The sequence below is a fragment of the Mirounga angustirostris genome, unplaced genomic scaffold (genome assembly GCF_029215605.1).
Source record: "Mirounga angustirostris isolate CCGP_5_RB_7025 unplaced genomic scaffold, mMirAng1.0.hap1 SCAF_8, whole genome shotgun sequence".
Taxonomy (NCBI): domain Eukaryota; kingdom Metazoa; phylum Chordata; class Mammalia; order Carnivora; family Phocidae; genus Mirounga; species Mirounga angustirostris.
Genome location: NW_026991716.1, coordinates 44875731 through 44890763, shown reverse-complemented (window position 1 = coordinate 44890763; position 15033 = coordinate 44875731). Strand labels below are relative to the sequence as shown.

The 15033-nt window shown below is 34.5% G+C and overlaps 1 protein-coding gene across 4 annotated transcripts in view; it reads left to right on the top strand.

Moving 5' to 3' along the window:
- The window catches only part of MMUT (methylmalonyl-CoA mutase), a 39742-nt gene that overhangs the window by 2060 nt on the left and 22649 nt on the right, over positions 1-15033 (top strand). For all 4 annotated transcript variants that reach the window (XM_045867003.3, XM_045867000.3, XM_045867002.3 and 1 more), the window contains exons 2-6: positions 1620-2044; positions 3312-3679; positions 7713-7870; positions 10948-11119; positions 12332-12580. In XM_045867003.3, coding sequence (XP_045722959.1) covers positions 1660-2044; positions 3312-3679; positions 7713-7870; positions 10948-11119; positions 12332-12580 — 1332 coding nt within the window. In that variant the 5' untranslated portion in view covers positions 1620-1659. The remainder of the gene's footprint in view (positions 1-1619; positions 2045-3311; positions 3680-7712; positions 7871-10947; positions 11120-12331; positions 12581-15033) is intronic.

The window sequence follows — 15033 nt, the reverse complement described above, 5'->3', positions numbered from 1 at the left end:
TGAAGATGTTTCTAAATTTTCTTTATTACAAGTAAAACTGTAGGAAACATGTATTTTTATGTAGTAACTTTCCCAGGAGTGTTGTTCCTCAGTGGAATGGCATAATCCGTTCTGACACTTTTTGTACGTACTGCCAATTTGCTTTCCAAAGTAGTAAAGGCAGTTAATATTCCCCCCAGGGGTTTATGTCTTTTGTTTCACAATCCCCTAACAAATGTTGGGTATTCTTATTTTCCTTTAAGCTTCATTAAATTGATAGGTAGGAGATGGTATGGGAAATACAATTTTAAGCTCACTTTACTTGTTGCTTTATACATTATATGGCATGATGAATATATTGATAAAATTTACATCTCAAAATCTTTTAAAATCCTAGGTTCTGTATGTTGAGGCTGTATGACGCTGACATATATTTAGTAATTCAGATGAAGAGTGGAATTTTGTTTAACCTTATTTATTCCTTTATTTCTCTGGATCTTAATTTCTACATCTGTAAAGTAATGAAATCAGACTTAGTCACTTAGTGTAACACCGTGCTAGTTATCAGGAATATACACCTCTAATGTAGAATCAGTTTATAAACCAGCAGAGAAATATATATATGCGTATGTATATATATTTATATAAAATTTTATACACATGTATTTGTATAAATATAAAATACATCTTAAATATATTTTATATAAACATAAAAAACAGTGTTCTAATATATTGTAGTGTGGGGGATGACAGATGTGTAAACAGAGAAAGTGCTGTGGTATGGATTACTAAAGAGCTCATTTAGACCAGCTTGTGAGTTCAGGGAGAGGCTGTGAATATATTATTTAAATGCAAGGACTCTCAAACCTAGTGCTGCCTGCAGTTTAAATGCTGGCTCTTCTGTGCCTTAGTTTCCTCATCTGTAAAATGGGGATAATATTAATACCTGTCTTGGTGGTATTGTGAGGATTAAAATGCTACTCTGTGTAAAGTCCTTACAGCAGTGCCTGGCACATAGAAAGCCCTGTGTATTGGAGATGATGCCTTAGCCACATTAGCCAAAGAGGAACATTCTAAGTAGATGAAAGAGCAAGAGCAAGTCACAGAACTTTGATATATGCAGGGAGCTGTAGGTTATCCAGTATTTCTAGAACAAAATGTGTAGAGGACAAAAGCAGTGATGAGTCTGAGAGGTATGCAGAGATCAAGTCATAGAGGCCTTGAATGCCTTTTTGTCTCGCTCACCACTTTTTTCTCCAGCACCGAACACAATGCATGTCATAAAGTAGGTATAAAAATATTTTCAATGAAAAAATTAGGAGGTTGTATTTTATCCTTTACATAATTCAGAGCCTTTGAAAAATCTTAAGTGAAGTATAACATGATCATATTTGCATTGGTGTCAGTATGTAGAATGGATTAGAGGGTCTAAGACTGGCGGTAAACCCAGCTAAGAAAGTACTGAGGAAAAAGACGAACAATGATAGTGGTTGTGGAGAAGAGGGGCCAAAGTTATAAAATACCAAATATAGGAACCAGAAAAGGAGAAGAGATACTAAAATGCCACCTTTATTCCCTTCTCACCAATAGTTCCCATTTTGCCTTTTGTAGATACATGTGTACTCTGCTTCTTTTTCTAGGCCAGTTCTTGTTCCTTTTGAGTGTTTTTCATGGTCCATCATGTTGAGGGCTAAGACTCGGCTTCTTTTGCTTTCACCACACCACCTGAAGCAGCTCAAAGAGTCACCAGGATCCAGGCTTATATGGCAGCGACTTCTGCATCAGCGACAACCCCTTCATCCAGAATGGGCTGCCCTGGCTAAAAAGCAGTTGAAAGGCAAAAACCCAGAAGACTTAATATGGCACACTCCAGAAGGGATCTCCATAAAGCCTTTATATTCTAGCAGGGATACCAAGGACTTCCCTGAAGAACTTCCAGGAGTGAAGCCATTCACACGTGGACCATATCCCACCATGTACACGTTTAGGCCCTGGACTATCCGCCAGTATGCTGGTTTTAGTACTGTGGAAGAAAGCAATAGGTTCTATAAAGATAATATTAAGGGTGAGATTTTAATGTAACACATAATATTTATAATCAAACATACATTTCCTGTTCTTGGCTTCTTTTGAAGGGAGACTAGTTAATCTCTATAAAGATGATAGTCACTTTATAATTTTGTAGTCAAGACTGTACTCTGAAAGATGAATGTTTTTCAACTTCCGTGGTCAAAAGAATGGGTGAGCCAGATTAAGGTGCTAAATTCTTGAATGCCAACAACAATTAACATGCAGGTTATGGACGCATCTGGATGGCACAGTCAGTTGAGCATCTGACTCTTGGTTTTGTCTCAGTTGTGAACTCAGGGTCTTGAGATCAAGCCCTGTGTTGGGCTCTGCGCTCAGTGCTCAGTGCAGAGTCTACTTAAAAAAGACTCTCTCCCTCTCCCTCTGTGCCCCCCCCAATAAATAAATAAATCTTAAAAAAAATGCACATTATGTAAAAGGAATTAGGTGAAGTTGTATGATAAAAACAGACCTTGGCTTTTTCTTTGAGAAGCTTTTAATTAACATTGTCAAGATAGGAATTGAAGGGGAAAATGGTTTAAAAGATGCCCAAATAAAGTAATAAACAATTGATAATGTACAAATATATTTAGTGCAGTCTGGCATTCATGTCTCTGAAAATTATATTAACTACTATTTCTTCTATGTGGTCTGTATTAAAATCATATTGTTTGAATGCTAATTTTGAGGACTTATAAATGTATATTGCACATGGAGTATTGACCTTATGTTTAGTCTAGACTATTTTAGTTTTTTTCATGGTGTTCCTAATTCTGTTTCCCAGAATATTTGAATAGCCAAGACATCTTGTTATGACCATATTAAATACAAAAACAAAAATAAGTAAGCATACAGATACAAATGATGTTAACTATTTGTAAACAGCCAGATCTTTTCATGAATCTTAAAAAGTATTTCTACTTTAAATTATTTAGATAAGGGCAAAATAGGTAAAGGGGATTAAGAAGTACAAACTTTCAGTTATTAAAAAAAATTGCTAAGATAAAAAAAAATCCTCAGACATGAGATAAGTGAGATGTTTTATTCTTTCTGTTCTGCAACTCATTTTGTGCATTTTACCACATAGTAAACAACTTAGGAAAATGAAGTATCTTAATTTGTTTTGACATGTATGAGCATAAAAATGTCTGTTTTAAAAGTATACAATGATGAGACGAATCAACACCTATAGTAGTGTTAATTTAAATTAGTTTACTTTGATGCCAGACTCCTTAAACCTACATTGTTTTTCTTTATGTATTTAGCTGGTCAGCAGGGATTATCAGTTGCTTTTGATCTGGCCACACATCGTGGATATGATTCAGACAACCCTCGAGTTCGTGGTGATGTTGGAATGGCTGGAGTTGCTATTGACACCGTGGAAGATACCAAAATTCTTTTTGATGGAATTCCTTTAGAAAAAATGTCAGTTTCCATGACCATGAATGGAGCAGTTATTCCAGTTCTTGCAACTTTTATAGTAACTGGAGAAGAACAAGGCGTACCTAAAGAGAAACTTACTGGTACAATCCAGAATGATATACTAAAGGAGTTTATGGTCAGAAATACTTATATTTTTCCTCCAGAACCATCCATGAGAATTATTGCTGACATCTTCCAATATACAGCACAGGTACTTTCTGCTTCTTATGGGTTTTGCTTTACTTCTTTGGATGTAGGAATTTTTATAAAATATTATAACCTAATTTGAATTTGATAAGTGAGTCTGAATAATAGTTTTAATATAAAGTCAGAGTATGGGTTTTATTTGTATGTGTGCTGTTAGTTTGTATTTTTTTGCTTTTAATGTACTCATTTTATACTCTGTTACCTATAGGATTCTGGGCATTAGACATTTACTGTATTTTTCTTTATTAAAATTTTTATCTTCTGATAATTGTTAGAATCAAGGAGGGCTCATAATTTATACTTTTTTAATTTCTTTCCAGAATTCGTATTCAGTTTTGAAGTATACACTGGTGTCAGACAGCTGGGGATCAAATTATCAGCTTAATAAGATATCACTTGTATCTGCATCTACAATGAGGTCCCTCATATTTCACCCCTGAATTAGGTTCATCTTCCCCATCAGAGTGGTGGGAAAAGAAGGTTCTTATAGTGTTCCTATGTTAGTAGTAATCCCTCCACAGGGAAACATAAAGCTTCATCTTCCTCTGAGTAATTAATATGTATTTTCCTGCATCACTCACATGTTGCTGCTTGCTGGCAATTCTCTGCTTCTCTTAACCTACCTTAAAATTAGACTATATTATTTCATGGCAAAGGCCCAATGTCTCCTCCACCATGAAACTTTTTTTTTAATCTCTTACTCTTATAATTGCTGTTGTCTCAGAACTCTTGCAAGCATTGCTTACTCTCCTTATTGATATTCAGCCTTTACACTTGGCAAATTTATTTCTTTTCATAGATCCTATTTGCCTATGTGAACTGTATTGTCTAGAATTGTATATTTTTATCCCCCTTTTCAATTTCAAGAACATATGCACAGGATTACATTTAGCAGCATGTGACAAACGCACATACACAAATAGCAGTAGCTTAAACTAAGTAGGAGTCGATTCTCTTTCATCTAAAAAAGTTGGACAGTAGGCTGTCAAGAGCTTGGTTGTATGGTAGCTCCACAGTCATTAGGGTTCCAGGCTCCTTTAATCTTGCTTGTCCTCTATTGTTAGTATGCCAGCTTATGGTTGAGGAAGTGGATGGGCTTGGATGTGTCCAAGCTCCTCTGATATAAGATAAACTTCCAGAAGGAAGAAGCCCTAATCTCATTTGTATCTCAGTGGACACCCATAGTAGTGAGAGAAGATTGGAAGTATAGTCCTTGTATATGCACTCTGCATTTATGGTTCAGGTATTACAGGAGGAGAGTGGAGAATTGAGTGGCTAGTAGCAGTTTGTACAGTTTGTGCTGTTATGTACTTGGGCATTTCACCTTTTGAAAGCTCCTAATGTCATCTTTAAGCTCAAAATTGCTTTATATAATCCTTCATATAAGTGATAAAAATGCTGGTTTCATATACTGATCTAATAAAGTTATACTGAAGTACTTTGTAAATTGTCAACTTCTATATTTTTTAAAATAATTTTAATTGTAGCAAAATACACATAACATAAAATTTCCTATCTTCACTGTTTTGAAGTGTACAGGTCATGGCATCAAGTACATTCACCCTGTTGTGCAACCATCACCACCATCCATCTCCAGAATTCTGCATCTTGCAGAACTGAAACTCTGTATCTGTTAAATAATGACTCCCCATCCTCCTTTCCCTCCAGCTCCTGGAAACTGTCTTTCCACTTCCTATCTCTGAATTTGACTACTCTAGCTACATCATCTGAGTGGAATCATACAATATTTGTCTTTTTGTGACTGGCTTATTTCACTTAGCATAGTGTCCTCAAGGTTCAGCCATGTTGTAGCATGTATCAGAATTAATTTCTTTTTTAAGGCTGAATAATATTCCAATATTCCAGTATTTCTATTATTTTTAAAGAAATTCTACTAAACTACTCTTTGTAGAGAAGCACCTGTTTGTTTTATTGCTTTTTATTTATAAACTCTACATATACTCAAGTAGTCTCTCACTTCCATGTAATTCAATCCCCTTATTTTTTTTGCGATGGAACATTTTTCAAGTGCTTTTGGTTAATTATAAATAAAATATTCAAAAATGTAAATTACAGATCTATAGCTTATGTTAACAACAAGTAACACTTTTTGAATGCTTACTGCATACTGGCATAATACTAAGTGTTTTAGGTGAATCATTTCATTTAATCCTACAACTCCATGAGGAAGGCATAATTACTACCTCTGTTTTATATTTTAGAAAGCCCGGAATAACAAAGGTGAGAAACTTGCCTAAAGTTATATGGCTAGTTAAGTGACACAGCTAGACTTCGAGCATTCTTTTTTTTTTTTTTTTTTTTCCATAGTGGCTACACCAAATTTTATTTCCATCAACAGTACATGAGGGTTCCCCTTTCTCGACATCCTTGCCAACACTTGTTATTTCATATACTTTCTTTCTTGCCCCAGGACCTTTGCCCAGACTGTTCATTTTTCTTAAACATTCTTTCCTACTCTCCTTTTTAAAACCTGACTGATTCTTGTTCATATTTCAGGTGACAGCTTTTTTTTTTTTAATTTTTTTATTCTTACGTTAATCCCCATACATTACATCATTAGTTTTAGATGTAGTGTTCCATGATTCATTGTTTGTGCCTAACACCCAGTGCTCCATGCAGAATGTGCCCTCCTCAATACCCACCACCAGGCTAACCCATCCTCCCACCCCCCTCCCCTCTAGAACCCTCAGTTTGTTTTTCAGAGTCCATCTAGACTTTGAGCATTCTGACTCTAGAGCCCGTGTTCTTAATTACCATATTGAATATCAATGATTTAGTTTTTATTATTTTATGTTTGGCACCTCTTGGGAAGGATAATAATTTGGGGGCTTGGGCAGAATATGTGTGATATGTACCCTACCTAATTAAAAGTTTTAGGAGAATGGTGGAAATGTCATCTTTTTTCTAATCTTTTTATTTTAGTTTTTTAAGTAATCCCTGCACCCAATGTGGGGCTCAAACTCACAATCCCAAGATTGAGAGTCACATGCTCCATCCACTGAGTCAGCCAGGTGCCCCCTGAAATGCCATTCTCTTAGTGATTTTGGCAGGAAAAAAACCTGTCTGGGATATGCTTAGCATTAAATGTCATGCTAAGCGAAATAATTCAGAGAAAGACAATTATATGATCTCACTGATATGTAGAATTTAAGAAACAAAACAGAGCATCATAGGGGAAGAGAGGAAAAAATAAAATGATGAAATCAGGGAGGGAGACAAACCATAAGAGATTCTTAAGCATAGGAAACAAATAGGGTTGCTGGAGGGGAAAGGGTTAGGAGGATGGGATAACTGGGGGATGGAAATTAAGGAGGGCACGTGATGTAATGAGCACTGGGTATTATATAAGACTGATGAATCACTGACCTCTACCTCTGAAACCAATAATACATTATATGTTAATTGAATTTAAATAAAAATAAATTTTAAAAATGTCACAGTAAATCAAATTGAAATCTTTGATTTTTAAGCCATGTATTTTATCCTGTTTTGTTTCAATATATAGTCCTAAGGATTGAATCATTTTCTCTCCCCTCCCCCCCACCATATACTTGACTTTACTCAAATAAGGAAATTGATAACTAATAAAATTTAATTTATATATTTTTAGCAGATTAGCCCAAAGTTATGAGATCTTAGGACCTCATGAGGTCATAGTCATTGGTTTAGAATTAAAGATGGCTTATTCAGTTCTCAGACTAAAGGTTGCATTCCTAACCTCAACTAACTAATTTCAGAGTTTAAACTTTGACTCTAAAGAATGGTTAGTGCAGATTCTTTTTCACTAGAAAAATAAAACAGGTGCAGTTTTTACGATGGTTCGTTGAATCACCACTTAAATTGAGGAGTGAGTTAAATGTAACAAAGTAAGCATTAAATATTTTCAGTTAATACTAAAGACTACTTAGTATATCTGAGTTGAATATCATTTAAAAATAATAGTCTTTTAGAAAATGGGTTTAATAGAGCCTTTTAAAATTTTTATTCACTGTTATATTTTTTATTATTTTATGTAGCACATGCCAAAATTTAATTCAATTTCAATTAGTGGATACCATATGCAGGAAGCAGGGGCTGATGCCATTCTGGAACTGGCCTATACTATAGCAGATGGGTTGGAATACTGTAGAACTGGACTCCAAGCTGGTCTGACAATTGATGAATTTGCACCAAGGTGAGTAAATTGACCTCAGACATTGTCTCAATACTAGGAAAATTTTCAGGACCAATTTACAGTAGATCTACTGATAAAATAAATTGGTATCTATAAATGTCATACCTAGATCCTCTTATGTTTTATTGGAGTAATAATGAGAAAATAAGCCAATACTGTGTATAATTAAAAATCAGAATTAAATTTGACTACTTTTTGGTAATTAGAAGAATCTTGTTTCCAGCTATTCAGAAAATACAATTACCTGACATATTTTGACAATTAAAATGTCAACATCATATTTCAGGCGTATTAGCTTTTATTCTTTTAATTTTCCATTTAAAAAAGTCATTTATTTCATTTTTTTCCTGTTGCACTTACATAATGTAAATGTTTTGGAATGCACAGTGCTATTTAAAACATTTTTGTTTCAAAATAGCTTGTTAATAAAGTTGTATGAAAAATACAGAAAAGCTTGGGGTGCCTGGGTGGCGCAGTTGGTTGAGCATCTAACTCTTGGTTTTGGCTCAGGTCATGATCTCGGGGTCCTGAGATCGAACCCTGTGTCAGGCTCTTTGCTCAGTGTGGAGTCAGCTTGAGATTCTCTCTCCCTTTCCCTCTCCCCCTCTTGCTCGTGCTCTCTTTCTCTCTCAAATAAATAAATAAATCTTAAAAAAATGTGGAAGAGCTTTGAAGTTCATGAAGTGCTAAAATTTGGTGATCAAAAATTGATCAGCTAAACAATAATTGCTAAGTTTTGCTCTGGGCTGAGTACCAGCTTATGTGCTGGGGGAAAAAAAAACTTGTGAAAAGACATGACTTCTGTCCTCAGATTGTTTATAGACTGGTGAATGCTCCTTTATACCTTTATACATATTATGACAGCATTTCTCAAAGTGTGGTCCAAGGACTCTTCAGGGTCACTACCCTTCCTGGGGTCTTTCAGGTTAAATTGTTTTCATGATTGTATTAAGACTTTATCTGCCTTTTTCACCTCCCTTCTTTCAAAAGTGTACACTGTTGTTTTCCAGAAGCTACATGATATGTGATGTTGCAACAGTTTGAATGTAGAAGCAGATATTGATTCCAGCTGTCTTCCCTGAAGCCACACATTAGATTTGCAAAAATGTAAAACAGTGACTGTTTTATTACAATTTTTTATTTTAGCAAAGTATAATTATTTTTCATAAAAGTGTTAATTATGTTAACATGTTTGTTGTTGTTTCTAAATGAATTAATATGTAAAATATTGATAGATATTATCCAAATAAAGATTTGTTGGGGTCTTTAGTAATTTTTAAGAATGAAAAGGTATCCTGAGACAGTATTTGAGAACAGCAGTGTTAAGAACTTCCCAGGGTATATCAAGAATTTTTACTAGTTTTTATTTATTTATTTTTATTTTTTTTTTAAAGATTTTATTTATTTATTCATGAGAGATAGAGAGAGGCAGAGGCAGAGGCAGAGGGAGAAGCAGGCTCCCCGCAGAGCGGGGAGCCCGATGCGGGACTCGATCCCAGGACCCTGGGATCATGACCTGAGCTGAAGGCAGACGCTTAACTGACTGAGCCACCCAGGCGTCCCTAATTTTTATTAGTTTTTAGTTTCTTTACTTAAGGCTCACCTTGTCTTATATAAAGAAACACAGTCTTTGTGCCTTTAGGCATAGGCAAGTAAACTAAATGTATAACTCAGCTGCAGAATATAAAATAAAAAGGAGTAGTGGGTTTGGGGGCAATTGGAGAGATAAATGCCTAGACCAAATATATAATTATTCTTTAAAAACAAAACAAAACAAAAAACAGGAAAACTTTCTTGATATCCAAAGAAAACAAGTTGGTGGTTTTAGTCCTTTCACAGGTGACCCCTGACTTACATACCAGGTATTCTTGAAGTATTTTATTTTTGGATAGTGATTCATTCTTTATTTGAGGGCACAAGAGGAACTTCTTTTCTAAAAACCAAAAAACCAATTTTTAAAGTGAATAATTCCTACCTGAAGCAAATAATCACAGCTCTTTCTTCTGTGTGCCTAAAACTGTACTTTTATCTGTTAGGTTTAAAGTTACTTAAGTATATATGCTTTGATTTTTTTAAATTAAATTTTTTATTGTTATGTTAATCACCATACATTACATCATTAGTTTTAAATGTAGTGTTCCATGATTCATTGTTTGTGCATAACACCCAGTGCTCCATGCAGAATGTGCCCTCTTTAATACCCATCACCAGGTTAACCCATTCTCCCACCCCCCACCCCAGAACCCTCAGTTTGTTTTTCAGAGTCCATCGTCTCTCATGGTTCGTCTCCCCCTCTGATTTCCCCCCCTTCATTCTTCCCCTCCTGCTATCTTCTTTTTTTTTTTCTTAACATATAATGTGTTATTTGTTTCAGAGGTACAGATCTGTGATTCAACAATCTTGCACAATTCACAGTGCTCACCATAGCACATACCCTCCCCAGTGTCTATCACCCAGCCATCCCATCCCTCCCACCCCAATCCCCACTCCAGCAACCCTCAGTTTGTTTCCTGAGATTAAGAATTCCTCATATCAGTGAGATCATATGATACATGTCTTTCTCTGATTGACTTATTTCGCTCAGCATAACACCCTCCAGTTCCATTCACGTCGTTGCAAATGGCAAGATCTCATTCCTTTTGATGGCTGCATAATATTCCATTGTGTATGTATATATATATATATATATATATATATATACCACATCTTCTTTATCCATTCATCTGTCGATGGACATCTTGGCTCTTTCCACAGTTTGGCTATTGTGGACATTGCTGCTATAAACATCGGGGTGCACGTACCCCTTCGGATCCCTACATTTGTATCTTTGGGGTAAATACCCAGTAGTGTAATTGCTGGATCAAATGGTAGCTCTATCTTCAACTTTTTGAGGAACCTCCATACTGTTTTCCAGAGTGGTTGCACCAGCTTGTATATGCTTTGATTTTAATTCAGATTAAATTGTTTGAAATTAAAATCTGGACACTATTTTCTTTAGTGTGTGATATAATTAGTTTTATTTTCCATTTTATATTGTTAAGCTTCATCAAATAATGGACTTAACATTACTATTTTAGGTTGTCTTTCTTCTGGGGAATTGGGATGAACTTTTATATGGAAATAGCAAAAATGAGAGCTGGGAGAAGACTCTGGGCTCACTTAATAGAGAAAATGTTTCAGCCTAAAAACTCTAAATCTCTTCTTCTGAGAGCACATTGTCAGACATCAGGATGGTCACTTACTGAGCAGGTATATATATATATTTTAAAGTATAGAGGTTTAGTAAAGTCATATATTGTCTTACAAGCAACATAGCGCAGTCAGGAAGTAGATTTAAGAACCCATCTGTTAATATTTGAAAATTATAAGTATTCTGATGCATAATGCACATTTAATGTTTTTTAACACGTATTATAATAAATAAAACTGGCTCCCTCTAGTGGTTAACAATATAAAATCATATAAATCAACTTAACCTGTATTGCTGTTTTACCTTTTTAAAAGTAAAAAAAAAACTGTGTTGATGAGGAAGAAGTAAAAACCATAATTTAGTTAATATCAGTCTTAAATAATTTTGAGTTAAAATTCTTAATATAAAATTGCCTGATTAAAATTTTGTGCATATATATTACTTATTTTAGTTATGTGTTCATGCATGCAAACAGACCCATTTAAAGACTATTATCATCTGAGTAATTTAATTTCATTCTATTAGAAAGTTGTGTGGTAATCTTTTTCCATGCATTTTATTTACATACTAAATTATTTTGATACATTAAAAATAATTTATAACTTTTTTTATTTTTATTTTTTTTAAAGATTTATTTGACAGAGAGAGATAAAGCAAGAGAGGGAACACAGCAGGGGGAGTGGGAGAAGGAAAAGCAGGCTTCCCGCGGAGCAGGGAGCCCGATGTGGGGCTCGATCCCAGAACCCTGGGATCATGACCTGAGCCGAAAGCAGGCGCTTAACGACTGAGCCACCCAGGCGCCCCAATTTATAACTTTAAAGTTACAATGCTTTTATACACTTAAAAGTGAATAAAAACTAATATAGCCATATTAAATATGACTTCAGGTACTTATAAATGGAGAAGTACAGTTTCAGGGTTGGAAGGAACTTTAATAATCATTTTTGTCTTAACCTCTTTTTACAGCTAATGAAGCTAAAGTTCAGAAAGGTCCAATGATTTACCCAAAGCACAATCAGAAACAGAATGAGTCGCAGATTTTTTATCTCATAGTACATTGTTCATCTGTTTCTTTGATCATTTATTAATAAATCATTTGTTGAGTGCCTGTTAAATCTGGCTTGTTTACTAATTTGTCTAAATTTATTGGATATTCTGAAGCCTAATATAGACATTGGCAAAATAAGTATGCAGAAGCCACTGCTTAATCATAGCATCTTTTATCAACTGTTGCCTTGTTTTGACTTTTTCTTTTTCACTAAATGTTTTAGGATCCTTACAATAACATTATTCGTACTACAGTAGAAGCAATGGCAGCAGTGTTTGGAGGGACTCAGTCTTTGCACACAAATTCTTTTGATGAAGCCTTGGGTTTGCCAACTGTGAAAAGTGCTCGAATTGCGAGGAATACACAAATCATTATTCAAGAAGAATCTGGGATTCCCAAAGTGGCTGATCCTTGGGGAGGTTCTTATATGATGGAATCTCTCACAAATGATGTTTATGATGCTGCCTTGAAGGTCAGTTTCTCTTCTTTGAAACTTTGGTTTTAAGATTTACAGATTTATAAAGATTTATAGGTATTTTGATTTATAAATCAAATCATTGATAGATTTATATCAAGATTTATAAAATGAGAGAAAAAGAATTTTAGATTCAACTTTAAGAGTATACAAATGGAAACATAATTTAAAAATATATTTGTATTTGTAATAAATATTTTGTTCAAAGAGTTAAAAAGACTATGAGTGTTAAAACGTTATAACATAAAAAAAACAGTTCTTTGTCTTCTGCTTGCTTTTTTCCTGCTTCCTTGAATCAGTACATCTTTTTTTGTTTGTATCTCCATATTTTAGAATTACACATATATACAAGGTCTAATTCCATCAATTTTAGGCATTATCTATTGCTTTGTAGTATGTAGTTTAGTATTTTAGCTGATTCTTACCTCTGCTTTTTCTTGTCTCATAATACTATACAATTATATCTGAATAGTATATATATCCTTCTGAAGTCCTCCAGTGCTCTCATTTGATATCGACTGGTTTCTCTTTAGACGTGCTGACCATTGCGGCCCTTTGACTGCCCTTTGCCATTATCCTGGGAATTCTTTTTACCTCTGCTATGTTGAATCTGTATCTTGAATCCTGTGTCTACCTCTGTTGATTTATCCCTTGTTATTTTGAAGCATACCTCATAGGAACCTCCTCTAAAAGTGGTAAATGGGAGATGACTTATATGGAACTTCGGATGTTTGAAAATGTCTTCGTTCTCCTCTGGTATTTGATGGATAGTCTAACTGTGTTTGAAATTACTTTCATTTGGAAGTGTGTAAGCGTGGATCTACTTTTTATCCTAACTTTTTATTCTAGCTTCCACTATTTCTGTTTAGAAATCTGATGCTATTTTCACTCTCAGGAACTTTCTAACAGTTTTAGGATCTCTTTATTTTTGAGTTGCTGGACTTTGGTGTGTGTATTTTTTCCTGCATTGTACTGGACCTTCGGTGGGCATTTTTTATCTCCCCCATTTTTCATGTTCTCATAGCCCTGGGAAATTGTCTTGTATTACTTTTTGGTAATTTCCTTCCTGCCATTTTTTTGTGGTTCCTCTTTCTAGAACTCCTAGTTATTGGATAAGGACCTCCTTAAAAGATACTCTGATGTTCTTATCTGTTCTATAACTCATCCATGAGATTCTGTTTTGTTTTCTTGGAGAGTCATCAACTTTAAATTTCTACTTACTTTAAAATTCATATATCATATTTTTAATTTCTAAAAGCTGGGTTTTGTTTTCTGATTTTCTCCCTTGTATATTATACTACTTGTTTAATTAAAACAGAATCTATTTTTTTCCTGAGGATATTAATTACATTTTTTGAAGTTTTCTTCTACATCCTGTATTGTCTGTTTTCTCTATGTGCCTTTTGTCTTTAGTGGTATTATTCAGAATGCAGGTTTTTATTTCAACAAGACATCTTGCCCTTGCCTCTTTCTGTACTTGATGTTTGATAGCCCATTGCTTTTCTGCCAAAGTAGACTTTGGTCCATTTTCTGCAGGCAGTAAACTTTGGTTCTCTTGACAGAATGGGAGAGGGGTAGTTACAAATTCTAAAGTAGTCCCCCATCTTTTTAGCTTCCTATCTTACCTTTGGCTTCTTTTGAATCCAACATGAATTCTTATTTCTTGAATTCTTCAGGAAAAAACAAGTTTAACTTTGTTCTTTTCTGCTAAGTCATATACTCTTCCACCATTCCTTTTCCCACCATCTCATGAATATATGAGGCTGTGATTAAAGGCTTAGATGTTTCCTAGTATCAGTAAAGCTGGAGTTATATCATTACTCTGCTGCTCAAATCAAAACTAAAATTGCATTTTGAAATATATTTTTAAAGAATATTTATTTATGTAACTGAAAATAAAGATGAGAGAATTGATGTTATTTTTAGTTTTTTTCCAAGACTTGAGTGAGACGTTCTGTGTTTTCCAGAATCTACATCTTAGTTTTTCTGTTTTCAAGTAACTTTAAGTACATAATTTCTTTTTTTTTTTTTAAAGATTTTATTTATTTATTTATTAGAGAGGGAACAAGAGAGAAACAGCATGAGAGGGGAAGGGTCAGTGGGAGAAGCAGGCTCCCCGCTGAGCCGGGAGCCTGATATGGGACTCGATCCCGGGACTCCAGGATCATGACCTGAGCCGAAGGCAGTCGCTTAACCAACTGAGCCACCCAGGCGCCCCCATAATTTCTTTTTTAAATTGAGATATAATTGACATATATTGTTGTGTTAGCTTAAGATATACAACATGATGCTTTGATATATGTATGAATTGTGAAGTGATTAACAGAATAAGTTTAGTTACTATCTATACCTCACTGTTATAAAATTGTTTTTCTTGTGATAAGAACTTTTAAGATCTACTGTCTTAGCAACTTTCAAATACACAATAGTGTATTGTTAACTCTGTAGAA